This window comes from Macrosteles quadrilineatus, unplaced genomic scaffold (assembly GCF_028750875.1).
Source record: "Macrosteles quadrilineatus isolate MER2022 unplaced genomic scaffold, UCM_ALF_1.0 Scaffold_2__2_contigs__length_208266976, whole genome shotgun sequence".
In the NCBI taxonomy this organism is placed as follows: domain Eukaryota; kingdom Metazoa; phylum Arthropoda; class Insecta; order Hemiptera; family Cicadellidae; genus Macrosteles; species Macrosteles quadrilineatus.
The window spans coordinates 122,970,991-122,985,701 of record NW_026542595.1 but is presented as its reverse complement, the minus strand read 5'-3'; the positions used below and the strand labels follow the sequence as shown (position 1 = coordinate 122,985,701).

The window sequence follows — 14,711 nt, the reverse complement described above, 5'->3', positions numbered from 1 at the left end:
CGTTTAACTTTTTTTGATATCTCTTATAGTTTTAGAATAAAACACCTGGCACACTTATATCAATCACCCTGTATTTAATAAGCTACATACAAGTATGTTCCCGAGAGGTATTTTTTAAAACTTACCCTCAAATTTAATACATCAAAAAAAGCGTCTAGGTGTTCAGATTGACAAACCGGCCATACATTTTCTATCCAAGCCAAAAATCTTGGAAAACTAAAAACATTTGTGAACATTTACCCAAGAACCCAACTGGTATCCACTAAAACCAAATTCAGCTGTCCCCCAATTGAGATAGAGAAGCAATATGCACGTTTTGGCCCAAATAAAAGTGAAATATGACCCAAGAATTTGATTGGTGAAAACATAGGGATTAAGTATACTTATTTTGTTTGCTATTCTGTCGTAAAAAACAACATCTATTCAGCTTAAAATCCCGGCAATTGCACACAACTTAGGTTCCCCAGTGGACAGACAAACCAGAGATTTGTTTTACTATTTTTGAGATGGAGAAAAATCGTCCTTCCACTACATTGTAAGCTATAAAATGACACCTAAATCGTAAAAATTGAATAAGTAGGACGGGCAAAAAAGGGAGGCTACAGAGAAACATCTTATTGTATAAAGTATATAGACAATAGGTTGAGGTAATTAAAATCTGTACATTATTTGACCTTAAATTTCTAGGAATTGTTGGTCCTCATTAAAATTCCACGCAACATACAGAAGGATCTACTCCTGCAGCCTCCGTCCCTCAAACACGTCCAAGCTTTAAGTAACCGCTTGGGGCAGTTATGTTTGAGTCTCTACTAGCTGACTAAACTATTTAATTATCTTTAAGTATGAATACTCATAAGGTTAAAATGGGGAACTACAAACGAACAAACACACAGACTTTCACATTTATAATACTAGCAGAGTCCTTCGTACGGGGTTGGCATATAAGTTTAAAATACTTAAGTTTTACGTTTGCAATGGGGGAGGAGAAAGTTTGATTGCTTCTTTAAATTGACGGTATACTAATGGTATTTACGCACTACCTAAACAATAAAGAAAAATAAAGTATTACGAATTCACAAAAGATCACAAATTATTCATTACATTTAAAACATAAACATAACTGTAAACAATACTACTTTGACAGTTCTCATTGCGTATCACAGTTTTTTGCTGCTGATTAGTTCAAATTAGCTGTTTTCATAATTGCAAAAAAATAATAGTGCTGCACCCTGTTGGTAAATATTATAACTTTTTAATGCTTTTGTAATAGTGTTCTCGCACTCTCCGCCTCGAAGCGCTAGCAGTTATTGGTAATGAAATTGGTTCTCACAGTAATCTTTGCATACCAGTTTCGGTAAGGTGCTTTACGTTTTTGGTACAATTAGTGTTGATCATACCTAAGTTGATCAACCGGCGCTAGCGGGGGCGCCAACCAAAACCCGTAATGGCCGTAATACTTACATATATATTTTTCTAAATATATATATTTTTTCAGGGCTGCTGGTTGATAGAACGATCGATGTATATAAGGTCCGAGTGGACAGTATACATTGATGGTTGAACTCCACTACTGTAACCGCCGATGTGTAATCTAGACATACACATTGCGGTGGTTCAACCATACAGCCCACCCAATTCAACATATTAGCATTGATAGTGTTAGGATGCCAATTCTCCGTTTGAAACTAGTGTTCTATTCTTTTTAAATGTCGCACACGTTGTAATCAATTGTGCATTTCAGGTAACTTTGAACTAGATCCCGTATTTAAAGTCTTTAATATGAAGTACCTGCGATTCTTTGTAATCTGCAAAATCGATTGCATATAATAGTTGTATGGTTTCAATATTGCATCGATATCTTCTCAACAAGTTATCGATATCAAAATTTTTTAAGTTTGTTACACCTTCTTAATTCTTAATGTTTAGAATTATATTATTAAAGCGTAGATTAGGTATTTATTTATTTTATGTTTGGCTATAATCTTTGACTATCAATACACCTGAAAACATGCTGTTTTTCTTAATAACAAGAGTTTTTAAATAATTTGAAGAACAAAATCAGTTATACAACCGACAAATCACACCCTCTACAAACGCCACTAACCTGAAAACTGCAATAAAGATAATAACCACATAAGATAATATGTTTATCATTAAATAAATGCAAAAATAATGTATGGCCAACTCTGATTATAGTTTTGAAAGAAATCTATTTGTGACCACTTTTTGTACTATTTATGAACTGTGCGTGAAAAATTAAACGTTGTACTCAAGCAGGGCATGAAAAAATGGAGCCTTGTCCACATATGGATTGAACTCTTTTGGAAGATCTCCCAGATCCTTGAATTGTTTGCGACTTAATTCAAAAGGCACATGACTGTGATTCTGAAGGGGAAGTGTGCATAGGTTTCAAAGAAGTTGGCGAGCAGTTCCAGGTTTGATTCTCGACAGCAAGTTTTGAAGTAAACACTCACGTCTCTCATGACACGATGAAACCGACAATCCCACTTTGCGACATAGTGTGTTTTGCAGTTCTCCTGTAAGGTCGTAACAGGGCACACAAGAGGGTGTCGCGGCAGTCGCATGAGATAGAAGAGCACAAGCCAAACGGTTGAATAAGATGTTCATCTCCATTCACAGCTTGATTGTGACTACCAGCCAGCGGACACGAGGGTCTATATCCGTACAGCTTGATCAACTGAAAATTCTCCACTGCCAGTCCGTTGCGGAAAGATATGTCACACTTAGTATGGGTCATCAAGTGAAGCACCCTAATGATAGGCACTCTGGTGTGCTTGATAGCTGCAGTCACTTCAAACTTGGACCCACGCTGTTTCAGCTGGAATTGATGCATAATGTCACATTGTTTGTCATAGCTCAAGTCATGGTAGAACGATTTTCCATCGTAATCAATGTAGAGATCAAAGTCACTTTTGCTGGTGGCAAACCCGGTGACTTGGGAGCCGAAAAATAGAACTCTGCAGCCAGGAAGCGAAGCGGACAAGTCACTTTGGATCATGATACTTTTTTGCTGGTTTTCCAAGTAGTTTCGCTGCATCTCAGAGAGAATTTCTGAAATCTTAGCTTCTAGACTGTAAATGGATCTCAGTACATTTGTAAGATCTGGGTGAAGCTGTTCTTGCTCCATTGATTTTGGTGAAACAGCTTTAGGCCTAAGAGGTTCTACTTTAACTCGAATCCCATGAATTAAATGTTCTTCTTGAAGCACAGTCTTGACTGATTCAGGATTTTCAAAAATAACTTTTCCATATTCCTTGTAAACACTACAGCTTGAAACAAAACCATATTTCTTGAAATAATTCCTTATGGTTCTTCCTTTTAACTTGTGATGAAATCCTGATATATATATGCCATTTCTGACAATTACACTCTCATTTTCGGATTCGCTGGTATTTGCATCTTCATCTGAGCCACATTCGCTACAAGGTGCAGAACATTCACCTTTCAGCTTTGTAATGGTTAGCTGATATGGAAAAATCATATTTGCCTCTTGCTTGCTTATACTTCAACATTAGTGTTTCTGCTATAAAATAGAATAGATCCTAATAAATAAATATCCTAAATTGAATTATGGATAGCTACTAAACCTCTTTTTACCAATGTACATGTCCGACGAAGAGATTTAGACGTTTATTATTACTAGCCGAGCATAAATGCACTAAGAGAAAAACTTACACAATTAAATAAGCAAGTTTTGAAAGTACTTTGTACTAATTTCCATTTAGTAAAGTTTGTTGAAAGAAAATTGCAGCGAAAAGGTTACCAATTTGCTTCCAATGTAAATGCATTTCTTGAATGATTGGCTGATTCGTTTCCTAGTTGCAGTTTTGGCACTTATTGTTGAACAGCTGTTTGAGGAATATTGCTTGAGCCATAAAACATAACCTAATTCTCTTTGGTGCAGTTTTACTGTAACAGAAGTTTGTGGATAGAATTTAAATTTTATTTTAATGTCAAACAAAAAGTGTTGCTCATTGGATATTGGTTTTAGTAACGTTACAGAAGCAGAAAATTGCAGGTTGCCAAAAACCAAAGAGAGCAGTCTAGTTTGAGCTACCATCTTGTCCAGACGTGTTAATTGTCAGTTACCACTTTCTATTTGTATCAATCGTGCCAATTAGTCTATTCTTTTCTTTCCGGACTTTCTTATGTTTTATACAGTTTTGAAAAATCCCTTATACAAATGAAAGGACATTTTATAGAAATGAATAACAAGGTGAATTATAAAACAATCCACGTATATATTTTAATCTTTTGAAAAACATGAACAATTGGAAACTCACAACAGAAAGTTACTCTATAAAAACCTTACACCATTCTGTTTAGAACTGAGAAAATTATACAATGGAAATTTCAGTAATTAATTGAATTACTCTCATCGATAAGAACTAATTACCAGGAGGCTTAACACATAATTAGACGGATTATAGTTGCATCACATTTGAATGTTAAATCCACCAACGACCGAAATGGCATTCCGAATCGCAGGTTATAGCTTCACAACGATTAGCTAATATCCCATAATCGTATCATATGGTTGATACTTATAATCCCATCAAACCCATACGTTTCCCGTAAAGTCTATAATGCCACTTATAAAGTGTTTATCTTGATTTTGGACATTTCAAAAATGATAATTAACAATCCTTACTCAAATGTGCCTGATTATGTTAAACTGTTTAAAAACTAAATAAAGTATTGTGTTTTGTAAATGTAAAGTAGTGAACAGTTTGCAATAGTTTTGGATCATATTCATTTTTGTATGTAAGTGCTAAGAGACCAGGTTAAAAAATATAAGGAAGAAAAATATTCTGATTGCCACATTCTGGAAAAGGTTTGATAAAATGTGATTATACGTGTAATTTCATAAAGAAGGTAGTTCATATTGAGTTCGTGTTGAGTTTTGCTTGGAACGATTTGAAAGTTGGCTTGTCTCAGAGGTTTTTGCGTTAGAAAACTTAAATTACATTATATGTTAAAATAAAATCTCTTTGAAACTGTTGGACGAATTTCAATGAGATATAAAACATAGGTAGCTTTCTCGCATATTATAGTCGGTTTATACTCGAAATTACCATTATAAAAATTTCTGTAGCGAAATTATTGCTATCATCATTAAGCTATATGTTTATAAAAAATAGTTCAACGAATTTGTGAAAAGGTTTGGAGATAATGTTGTATTAATTTTATATGTGTGCTGTAAGGAACAAAGACAACTGACATTACAAAATTATCATTGTGGCATTAAGTAAGCAAGAGAAGTATGCAGTTTAATTTAATCCATTAGATATTCTGAGGCAACCTAAAACAAAACTAAAGCATATCCCGAGCAAAAGTAGTCGGGCAGCTAAATAACTTATTCTACCACCTTCAATGATTAATAACCTATTTTCCTACAATCACATATGTATGTCAACATAAACATGAAGTGAACAAATGCAGCCTGCACTTGAATGTACAAAGCGTGCAGATGCTTACTGTAAAGCTAACCTCATTCCGAGATGTTTGATGTTCAATGCAAGCCTAGGCTATAAATCACAGTAACTCGTTTGATCCAAAACTGTGATATTTACAGCTTCCGGTCTGGTCTTCGAGGTGGTCTGACTAACGTTGGCTAACAGCGTTATAGCGTTACCGTAGCGTTATGCTACGTTACGGGCGTGTGTTTTATAAATTACTGGTGTTATTGGATACGTTATAGCGTAATTAGCTAGTTTTAAACTCATTATATGGAAGAGTTGTGCTAAAGTTAAATAATATCAAACAACAGTTTCCCATGGCTGGCATTTAGTATTAGATTGGTTCTTAGGAAATGTAACCTGTTAACCTGTTATTACATGGGCGTTACAAAATATATTGTGCTGGATATTTAATTTTAGCAAATTGCCTTAAATAATTATTACTGTAGATTGCACAGACTGACCTAGACTCGAAACTGATTGACTTTTTCATTTTGGCGTCCTTGAGACCATAGCAATATTGGTTAAATTTTTTATATGTGTCCCTGAACTCGATAACTTGAGTAATTTTGTCCCGATTTTGATGAAGTTTGCATAAATGTATACAAATGTCTTGTTTTACCTCTTACGTCCCATTGGTTTTATACCAACATTTATAGTTATGTACAAGACTGTAAACAAAAATAAAGTATGTTGAATACTAATGGTTCAAAAACTGAATAAATATAAGTCAAGAATTAAGTTCATTTTCAGCACAAGTGTAATTCCTTGGTTTTTCAATATTGATCCAGTTTAAAAATAAAGTAGGAGAAATGATAAGCCTCTTGAACTGATAAGCCATGCAACTGGTTCGAGAGCGGTTACATGTCCCGTATTTCTACAGTCACCAATAGTCTGACACTATGACTATAGTCTGGATGATGGAACCTGTCTCCTGATCTACCGTTAACCTGAGACTGGACTGGTCTTTAAGCCATAGCCGGTCCAAAAGAAGATTGTGGACCACAAGACAGGTTATATCATACAAACTATAACCGTTACGACAATTCACTATCGCTGCAGAAAACCTCAGATCCTCAAACTAAGAAAGGCATTTGACGTTGTGTGAAACAGAACAAATACCTTAGCCGCAGGAAACCCACAGAATAAGCGAATTTCCGTTTACATGGTCAGATTTTCATTAAAATGTTGCCATAATTTCATATTTAAATAACATTAATTTTTATGAGTATTTAGGTTTGCTGCGTCAGGGAATATAATAAAGTGTGTTTTTTTATGTCATTATCGTAGTATGGAACGAACTTACGAAATGTGATTAATAGTATATTTAGTACCTAGGGCCGAAAATGAGGTTTTGCTTCTATATAAGAAAAAAGCTTCAATATAAACATTTTTTGATTCATTAGGCTTTACACAATGGTTTCATTGAAAATTTAGCACTTTTTGTTTTAGTTGTAAGAACTTGAAACCTCGATTTTTGAAAATTTAAAAACCGCTTACACTCCCGTTCCCATGCCCTTTATATGAAACCTTTTGACATTTTTGGTTCACGAATTAATACAAGTGGACCCAGCCCTTCACGTTCATTCCAAATTGCAAATTACCAAATGAAAATCGGACCAAAATCCTCGAGCTATTGTGTTTACGGACACACAAACTTAAAAACTTAAAAAAGTAAATCGATCCCTGGTCTAGGTTTTACCATGCCACCTACTGTGTAATAGTTTTCTCCCTACTATTGGAATATCGTCAAAAGGACCTAGAGTAAAGAGTGTATTAAATAACTGTATCCATATTACCCATGCACTAGTTACAGAACGAAACAGTGATAAGGGTCATAGAAATTTTGTTATACAAAATAACCGTCCCCCCACAATTTTGAAACATTGTAGAAAGGCTGGTTTAAGATCCGACGGTTAAATCTTACAGCTCTTCAAATCTTTTTGTTACAATCCCGGCGTTTTTGCACCTGAGTAAAACTGTTGTGGTAGAAAGTGACAAAAAGCTCCGTAATCCTCCCAGGTGGCGGCTTATCACTGTATCCTGTTATCTCCCAGATACGAGGATTAGATAGAGAACTTTGGAGAAAAACAAAGTGGAAACAAGTAAAATGGCTACAATGTATTTTTTTTCCTACAAAACAGAGTGATATAAGGTTGCTAGACAACATCAAAATAAATATTGGTTTTTATAATATTTTAATGTAGAAACCTAGACAAACACAATATCACTGAAATCAACATCTAAAGGTATAGCCTACACAAAATACCCAAAAATATACACGGAATTAATAGCTGTAATAAAATATGTTGTAGACTTTAACAAAGCTCTACAGAGCGTTAACTTGACGTTCCGTCTTTGACCATGATAGTTTTGTCTAGCAGCTTGCACAAAATAAATAATGATTGAACTACTGCAAATATCATATCATTAAAATATCATTGATAGGGTTATAAGAGAAATGTTAAGGGTTGACGATAGGAGTGTATAGAGAAGTTAATAGCAGTAAAACATAAAGTAAAAAAATAATCTCTTAAAGGTTGAGTAAATAACAGTCTTTTATACAATTATAACTTGGCTTAAAAATTGCCAATGGTTTAGGATGCATGTCAGTAGACGCAAACAAAAGTTTTGATACGAACTCATCTTTTTGATGTTTCGCTGGACCCAGCTGTCCCTGATCATTGGACTTTAAAAAGGATCCTGGCGACTGAAACCATAAATCTTCAGTAACAAAGTTATACAGATCATCTAACTCTATTCTACACCTACCCTTCACTCATATTTGGGCTAAAATACGCACCCATGCTGTGTCCCCATCTCAATAAATTGATAATTGATGTACGAGTTTGCAAACTGCTTGACTAAACTAACTTTTTTGTTATAAGATTCAAACTTGATTTATTTCAAATTCATGAAAATATACTTATGGTTCTTCTCTGAGATACTGCTTATATAAGTGTATGCTGTTTACTATACGTTTTTCAACCATATCGTCAACAATGATTTATATACATGTAATCATTGTAATACAAAACAGTTATATAATTCGTTTGTCAGTTCTATCATAACTTCCCTTATGTATTACAATTCGAAAACCTGTTCCAGTGTGAAATAACCTGGATGAATTACATACAAAGTTTGATTACATTTCACCCTCATTTATTCACCCCTACTGTGTCTATCAAACTTTACTACACACACATATACAACACACACACACGCAGGGCTGATATTTTCACGCACGCGCCCTCGTAACTGAGCCCCTCGCTGCGACAGTGTATGTGCGACGCCCGTTGTACGAGGTGTTCTGTGGTTTGTTGACGCGCTACGCGCAAACAAATCACCTGGTCGAGTTATGTGTGTGAATGCCTTTAGAGTGTCCCACTCCTGATTTATAACATTTTTTGTAAGTATTTGTAGGAACTTTAAAGTGAATAATATTTTATATTGACACAACAAGGTGAAAAAGTCTCTTTTGGAGCTTGTAATACTTTTTTTTTAATTTTGGGTTTGATCAGAGAAGATAAATGAAGGAAAATGAGGCAAGTTTACAGTATAATAAATACTATGATTCATGTTTCGGGTTCAAGATACCAACTACTGGAAACGCCGATCTATTATAGTTACGATGGTTCAGAATTTGTGTAAATTAGAGGGTTTTGGTTTTTTTGTATCTTTGGGAACTACATTTACTTTAACTAAACATTCTGCGATGCATTATTTTGTCACAAGCAAAAATAAACTAAACTTGGGAATGTTCTTAAATTGAAAATACTTTGATTTTATATGGACTCGCTTTGAATTTGACTGTAAAAAATACTCTAAAAAAAAATTTTAAATAGGGTGAAAGAAATATATTAAATTCAATATATTATATAAAGCAGGATATTTGTCAAAATAATAAAATAAATTATTATTTGGTTTTGGGTAATTTTGCCACCCTTGGAATATTGGTACGTAGCCTAGTCTACCAACCCTCCTTGCATTACTAGGTGCAATTAAGTTAACCATATTGAAATTTTAATTTATTACATTTTTTACGAGAATATACCCATATAACCCTCATCCTTCCACAAAATCTCGCAATATACAATATACATTCCCTTTCACGTCAATTTCCCTATTGAACTTTGTAGAAACTCGCTTTTTAAAACCGCGCTATGTGTGGAATAAATTTAGGGTCAACTAAACATATGCCGTTTATGTTCTAGCCAGATTCTGAGGGAGCCGGCTGAAGCCTCAGTTAGGGGATTTTGGGATTTACTTGGTTTACTTAGTGAACGCATCCCATCACACCAGAAATTATCTGAACCTAGAAATCTTTTACTGATTTTTGGAATTATTACTATAGTTCGGCCGCTTAGAAAACGACCTGCGCGTTAATGCTAAACCAATGCTGGAGGAGGTCGCTTTCTAAGTGGCCGAACTATAGTCTAAACACTGTAGCCTAAATGTTTATGACCACATAAACAAACTGGAAGTTGAAAAAACGAATAAATAAAACTATAGAAGATATAAAAGTCTCGAGACTAAATGGAAGCAGGTAAAAACAAATAAAAATAATCAGCATAAATTTAAAAAAAAAACCTTATCATAAACATTACTAATACTTTCTTCCATTAGCATTAAGCAACCCCTAGTAGTAAGTGATGGGAGTAATTATGTTATTTTGTGGGTAAAATCACAAAAGTTGCATTACCTTTTTAACCATAATTTTTACAGCTTTGGGGATGTAACAGTTTTCAAAGTGTAAGTTTAAAGGACCAAGGAGGGTTATACATTTCAACACAAATCTTTCACGTTATTTTTATTTGTTATCATGGGAAAACACCATTAAAATCAACATTTGAAATAAAATTAAGAAACACCTGGAAATACTATAGAGCTATAGGTTTATTTGATAGCTCAGTATACATCTACACAAAACCTTAAAAACCACTTTTTTGTGTTTAGTTGAAACCAAAACCAATATTTTCACTCAAACTCAAAAATAAAATCACAACAATTAGAATTTAAATGTACAAAAATTCCATATTCAAATTCCTGTCAAATACGAAGGTCGGCTTTAAACCTTTTTTAAACATTAAATTTTGAAAATCGAAAACTAACGCATTGAACTGTTATTTACATCAAACTATATAATAATCGTTATGAATTTCGACAACTTAAACTCCAATTTAAATTTTACCCAATGATTCAGAAACAACACAGTTGCAAATCGGGTGGTTTCGCTCCCCAACCGCAACCTAAGCCCTAAACGATAACAGATTGTCCCGAATAGGACCGCTTTTAAATCACGTTTGTCCTTTTAATAGCCCCCAATGACTACCGTTTCTCATTCCGTTAGATTAATGGTAGGTTGTTAATGTGTACCATTTAGCTGCGAATTGAATCGAATTTCTCTTTCTTTGCTATCGCAGAAAATTAATTTAAATTATAAAACGTTTAGTGTAAATGGAGCGGTCGTTAGTATTGATTGAGTTCTGGATTTACTTTGTAGCTTCTTTTTCCACCAATTGAGCAATCAAGAAGTTTATTTAACTAAACGGTTGATTCTGGTTGGAAGACTTTTGGTGTTTAGAATAACTATTTGACTCTTTTTTTAATTTGTTTAAAGTTTTATTGTTACATAACAATCTATTATTTACAGTTCAGAAAAACAATCGATGCATTGTTTTAATTTTATTTTTTTATTTATTTTTTTAATAAAAGTAAATATGATATTCAAAGCTACTGTACTTTTGAATTAAGTAGACCCTAAGATCGATATTTTTTAAAGAGGTTGGCATCCTCATTTAACCTTACCCGTCCACATAGGGTATGGACTTGTGAGTGGAACGTATCCAGCAAAGCAAGGAGTGAGCCAGTACAGTACAAAGGTGAACTGTACTGATAAAATGTATGGAGGGACCAGGAACCGAACCCACGACATCGGTGCCTTGGATGCGAAGTTCGCCGCACTACTGACTTAGCCACTGACTAACCAAATCTTAAACAATTTTATCATTTACTTGAAAATAATAAAATAATTTAATAATAATGAATCAAGCTGTAGTAGTGCAGATTTTGCACAACCTATACCTCCCAAAGTCATCTAGTGCTGTATAAATATACACAAAATAAAACACTAAGTACATGTATTTAGATATACAATTTTAGGGTTATAATTGGATCCTTTTATGCATACATACGTGCAGCACAACGTTATAATGATTGACGTTTTACCCAACAATGCTTTTGAACACTACGATTGAATTTATTGAATAAACTAATATAAACCGTTTGAGAACATAAGTACAAAGGGCACACACGGTACACATTTACGGACTATTTTATGTTATTTGCTGGAGTTAAAGTTTAAATTAATTTGTATACATGATTATAATTGCATCATATAGTTAAATAAACATTAATAATTAACTAAAGGAAGAAAATATGTAAGATTAAACGAACAATCTTTATTTCACACGGAAATGAGTTTGCAAAAAAGGGAAGGTTGGATGCAAATAATATGGAAATCGGTTGAAATATAAAACCTACTCCACCACAAAACATTGAATTGAGTTTCCATTTGTGTCTCGAGATATTGATATTTAAGACCCCCAAGCTCTAAAATATAAATAAAAGTTTTTCTATCGCATAAGGGAAACCATATTTCCATTATTAACCATATTAACCATTTTTCGTTCTCAATGGTATCGTCCATACCCGCTTACAGATTAGAAATTTTACAATAGTATTGCACAAGTCAGGAATTATCTAAAAAATTAAACTCAATATGAAAAACGTTGTGATTATCACACACTCATGATAGTTTAACTGAAGTTTTAGTTTTTGTGAGGAAATGGGTTAAACATTGTCCTTTTTTTAATAACGTTTACCTTATGTTAGATAACATAGTTAATTAATGTGGCAATGTAAATGAACTTTAGGTTCAGATTCAACCTGTCAGATTTGACGTCTAACACTATAACTTGGTTTTTGATATGACATTCTGAAATTTTAGTAAAATATTAGCTAATAAAGTTAAAATATCACACAATTAATCCAAAACTTAAAAAAAGAGGACAGCTTGTAGGCCTAAGCCTCTGTTAATCTCTTTACAATATAGCCACTTAAAACATTTGGAGGTTTTAACTACACCTTTTCTGGAAATATTAACAGTATCGTTTTGTAAAGCAACGTTGAGTTAAGGCTGTAAAAATACAATCCTTCTTCGGATAAGTTTTAAAATTGGCAGGCAGCAATTTAGGCTGATGAAGGGACAAAACACTTTTCTTTTCACAATCCATTTATTTAAATTTAGAGCTCCTTGGAATAAAGGGTTTAAAAGTTTGCATTTGAGACGGCTTTCTGAATAAAATAAAGACCACAGCATCATTTGGGGGCGGGGGGAATTTATCTATTTAAATTGAATGGAATGTTCTAACAAGGCGTGCATAAAACATGAAATACAGTGTAATTATGTGAAATAGGGCAAAACAATAATGTATTATTATTTTTGATGTTTAATATGTACTTAGGCCTATTTGTAATTTTCACGTTTTGTAGGGAACGGTGTAAACCCTGGTCTTGCTACCATTTAATGAATACATTTTTTCAATAGTATCGCCTATTAATAAGAAAGCATCATGTCTAAAAAAAATATCACATGGAGTCGAACCTGAGATCTCCAGGTTTGGAGGTGAGAACCATAAGTACTCGACTACCTAGACAATTATAGCGATGAAATCAATTAAACACATACATTTGTGGTCAAAAGTGTGGTTGGCTCTAATTTTGACTCAATTAAAAGACGTAATCTTGGAAAGACAAGATTACTGTTATTGGAAACTAAATTATGTTTCATAAGGAAGAAGTTAATAAGTTTGCATCCTATACAGTCACCTGCTTCTTTTCAAAAACAAGTCTTCAGGTATTCTTTGGGGGAGTATTTAAAGTCTTAAACAGATGCCTAGAGTTTAAAAATTTAGATTAAATACAGTATATGTTTGTATTAAAATGATTCTAGCAATTAAATAAATTCATTACATATTTACAATACAACTGTGACCCACTTCTTATTTTCACCTAATTAAAAAACAAAACGAGTTATAAAAAAACGAAAGTTGTTTAATATGCTCTTTTACAATCTCAAACTCATTATGAATGATTTGTGAAGTTTCTCAAAACGACGTAAAATTGCGATATATGGGTATGATCAACAATTAGTAAAATATTTGGTCATAAAGCAAGAAAATGGCAAAGAATCACTTTAATCCCAGCAAAACTTAGGTAAATAAAACAAAAAACCAAAACAAGTTGTTAATAAATGAAGATAAAAGATATCACCGAGTGTATGCTCGTACTATAATTAGTTGTATCAGAATTTGTAATAATTTTTTCCACAATCGTGTTTAGTACCATGCCAAAGATTTATGCCTTGTATTATATTGTACGGAATTACAAACAAATGGACTCGGTACCAATCCATGCATAACCAGTTATACAACATATAAGCATAACTCATCTATGTTCAGTAGCCGTACTACATGAATCGGCGCCACCCTTCAATATAATGATAACAATAAAGACAGATTTAGCGGTTGCTTATTTCTCACTTACCGTTATTGGACGACAAAACTTCCTACGCTTATTGATTCCTGAAAGGTTTTGTCTAGAAATTGTTCAGAGAAAAGGTAAAAATAATGAACACTCAACATTATTTATTGTAGAGCAAAATAAAAATTACCCAGTTGTGAGTAGCCGCAGGTTAAAAGAGAAACTGATAGGTTTAATTCAATACCAATACCACAGGTAGTTGCAACGTAATTATTGAGTTTCTTTTTGTGGTTGTTCCAGTGAACATGCGATGGTAACTGATAGCTTGCGAAACAGAAGGAAATTAAATCAACAAAATTATACCATACACTAACACCGTTATAAAACAAACTGCACTTTTTTATTTCCTAAAATAAACATTTTCTTGTCAAACTTTATACTAAATTAATTATGAATGAATGAATAATTGCTTTATTAACACAAAAATGAACTGTATAAATACACAACAACTTAAATAACAAAACATAATCTTGTGCATAACAAGAACAAAATAAAGTAAAAAGTAACACTTTACAGCAATGTCATAAGACCGTCTGCCGGGTTGACATTTGCAGAAAAACGTTCTTTTAATACGACTATAATTAATTATGTGTATGTTATAAACGTTAAAGTTATATATTTTTTTAA

The 14,711-nt window shown here is 33.3% G+C and overlaps 1 protein-coding gene across 1 annotated transcript; it reads right to left on the bottom strand.

Annotated features, from left to right (window-relative positions):
• Positions 1 to 2,634: 2,634 nt before the first annotated feature.
• On the bottom strand, positions 2,635 to 3,148 carry LOC128984838 (terminal uridylyltransferase Tailor-like). Its single transcript, XM_054404204.1, is given in 2 exon segments — positions 2,635 to 2,683; positions 2,685 to 3,148. Coding segments are annotated over 2 exon segments (513 nt in total).
• Positions 3,149 to 14,711: the final 11,563 nt, after the last annotated feature.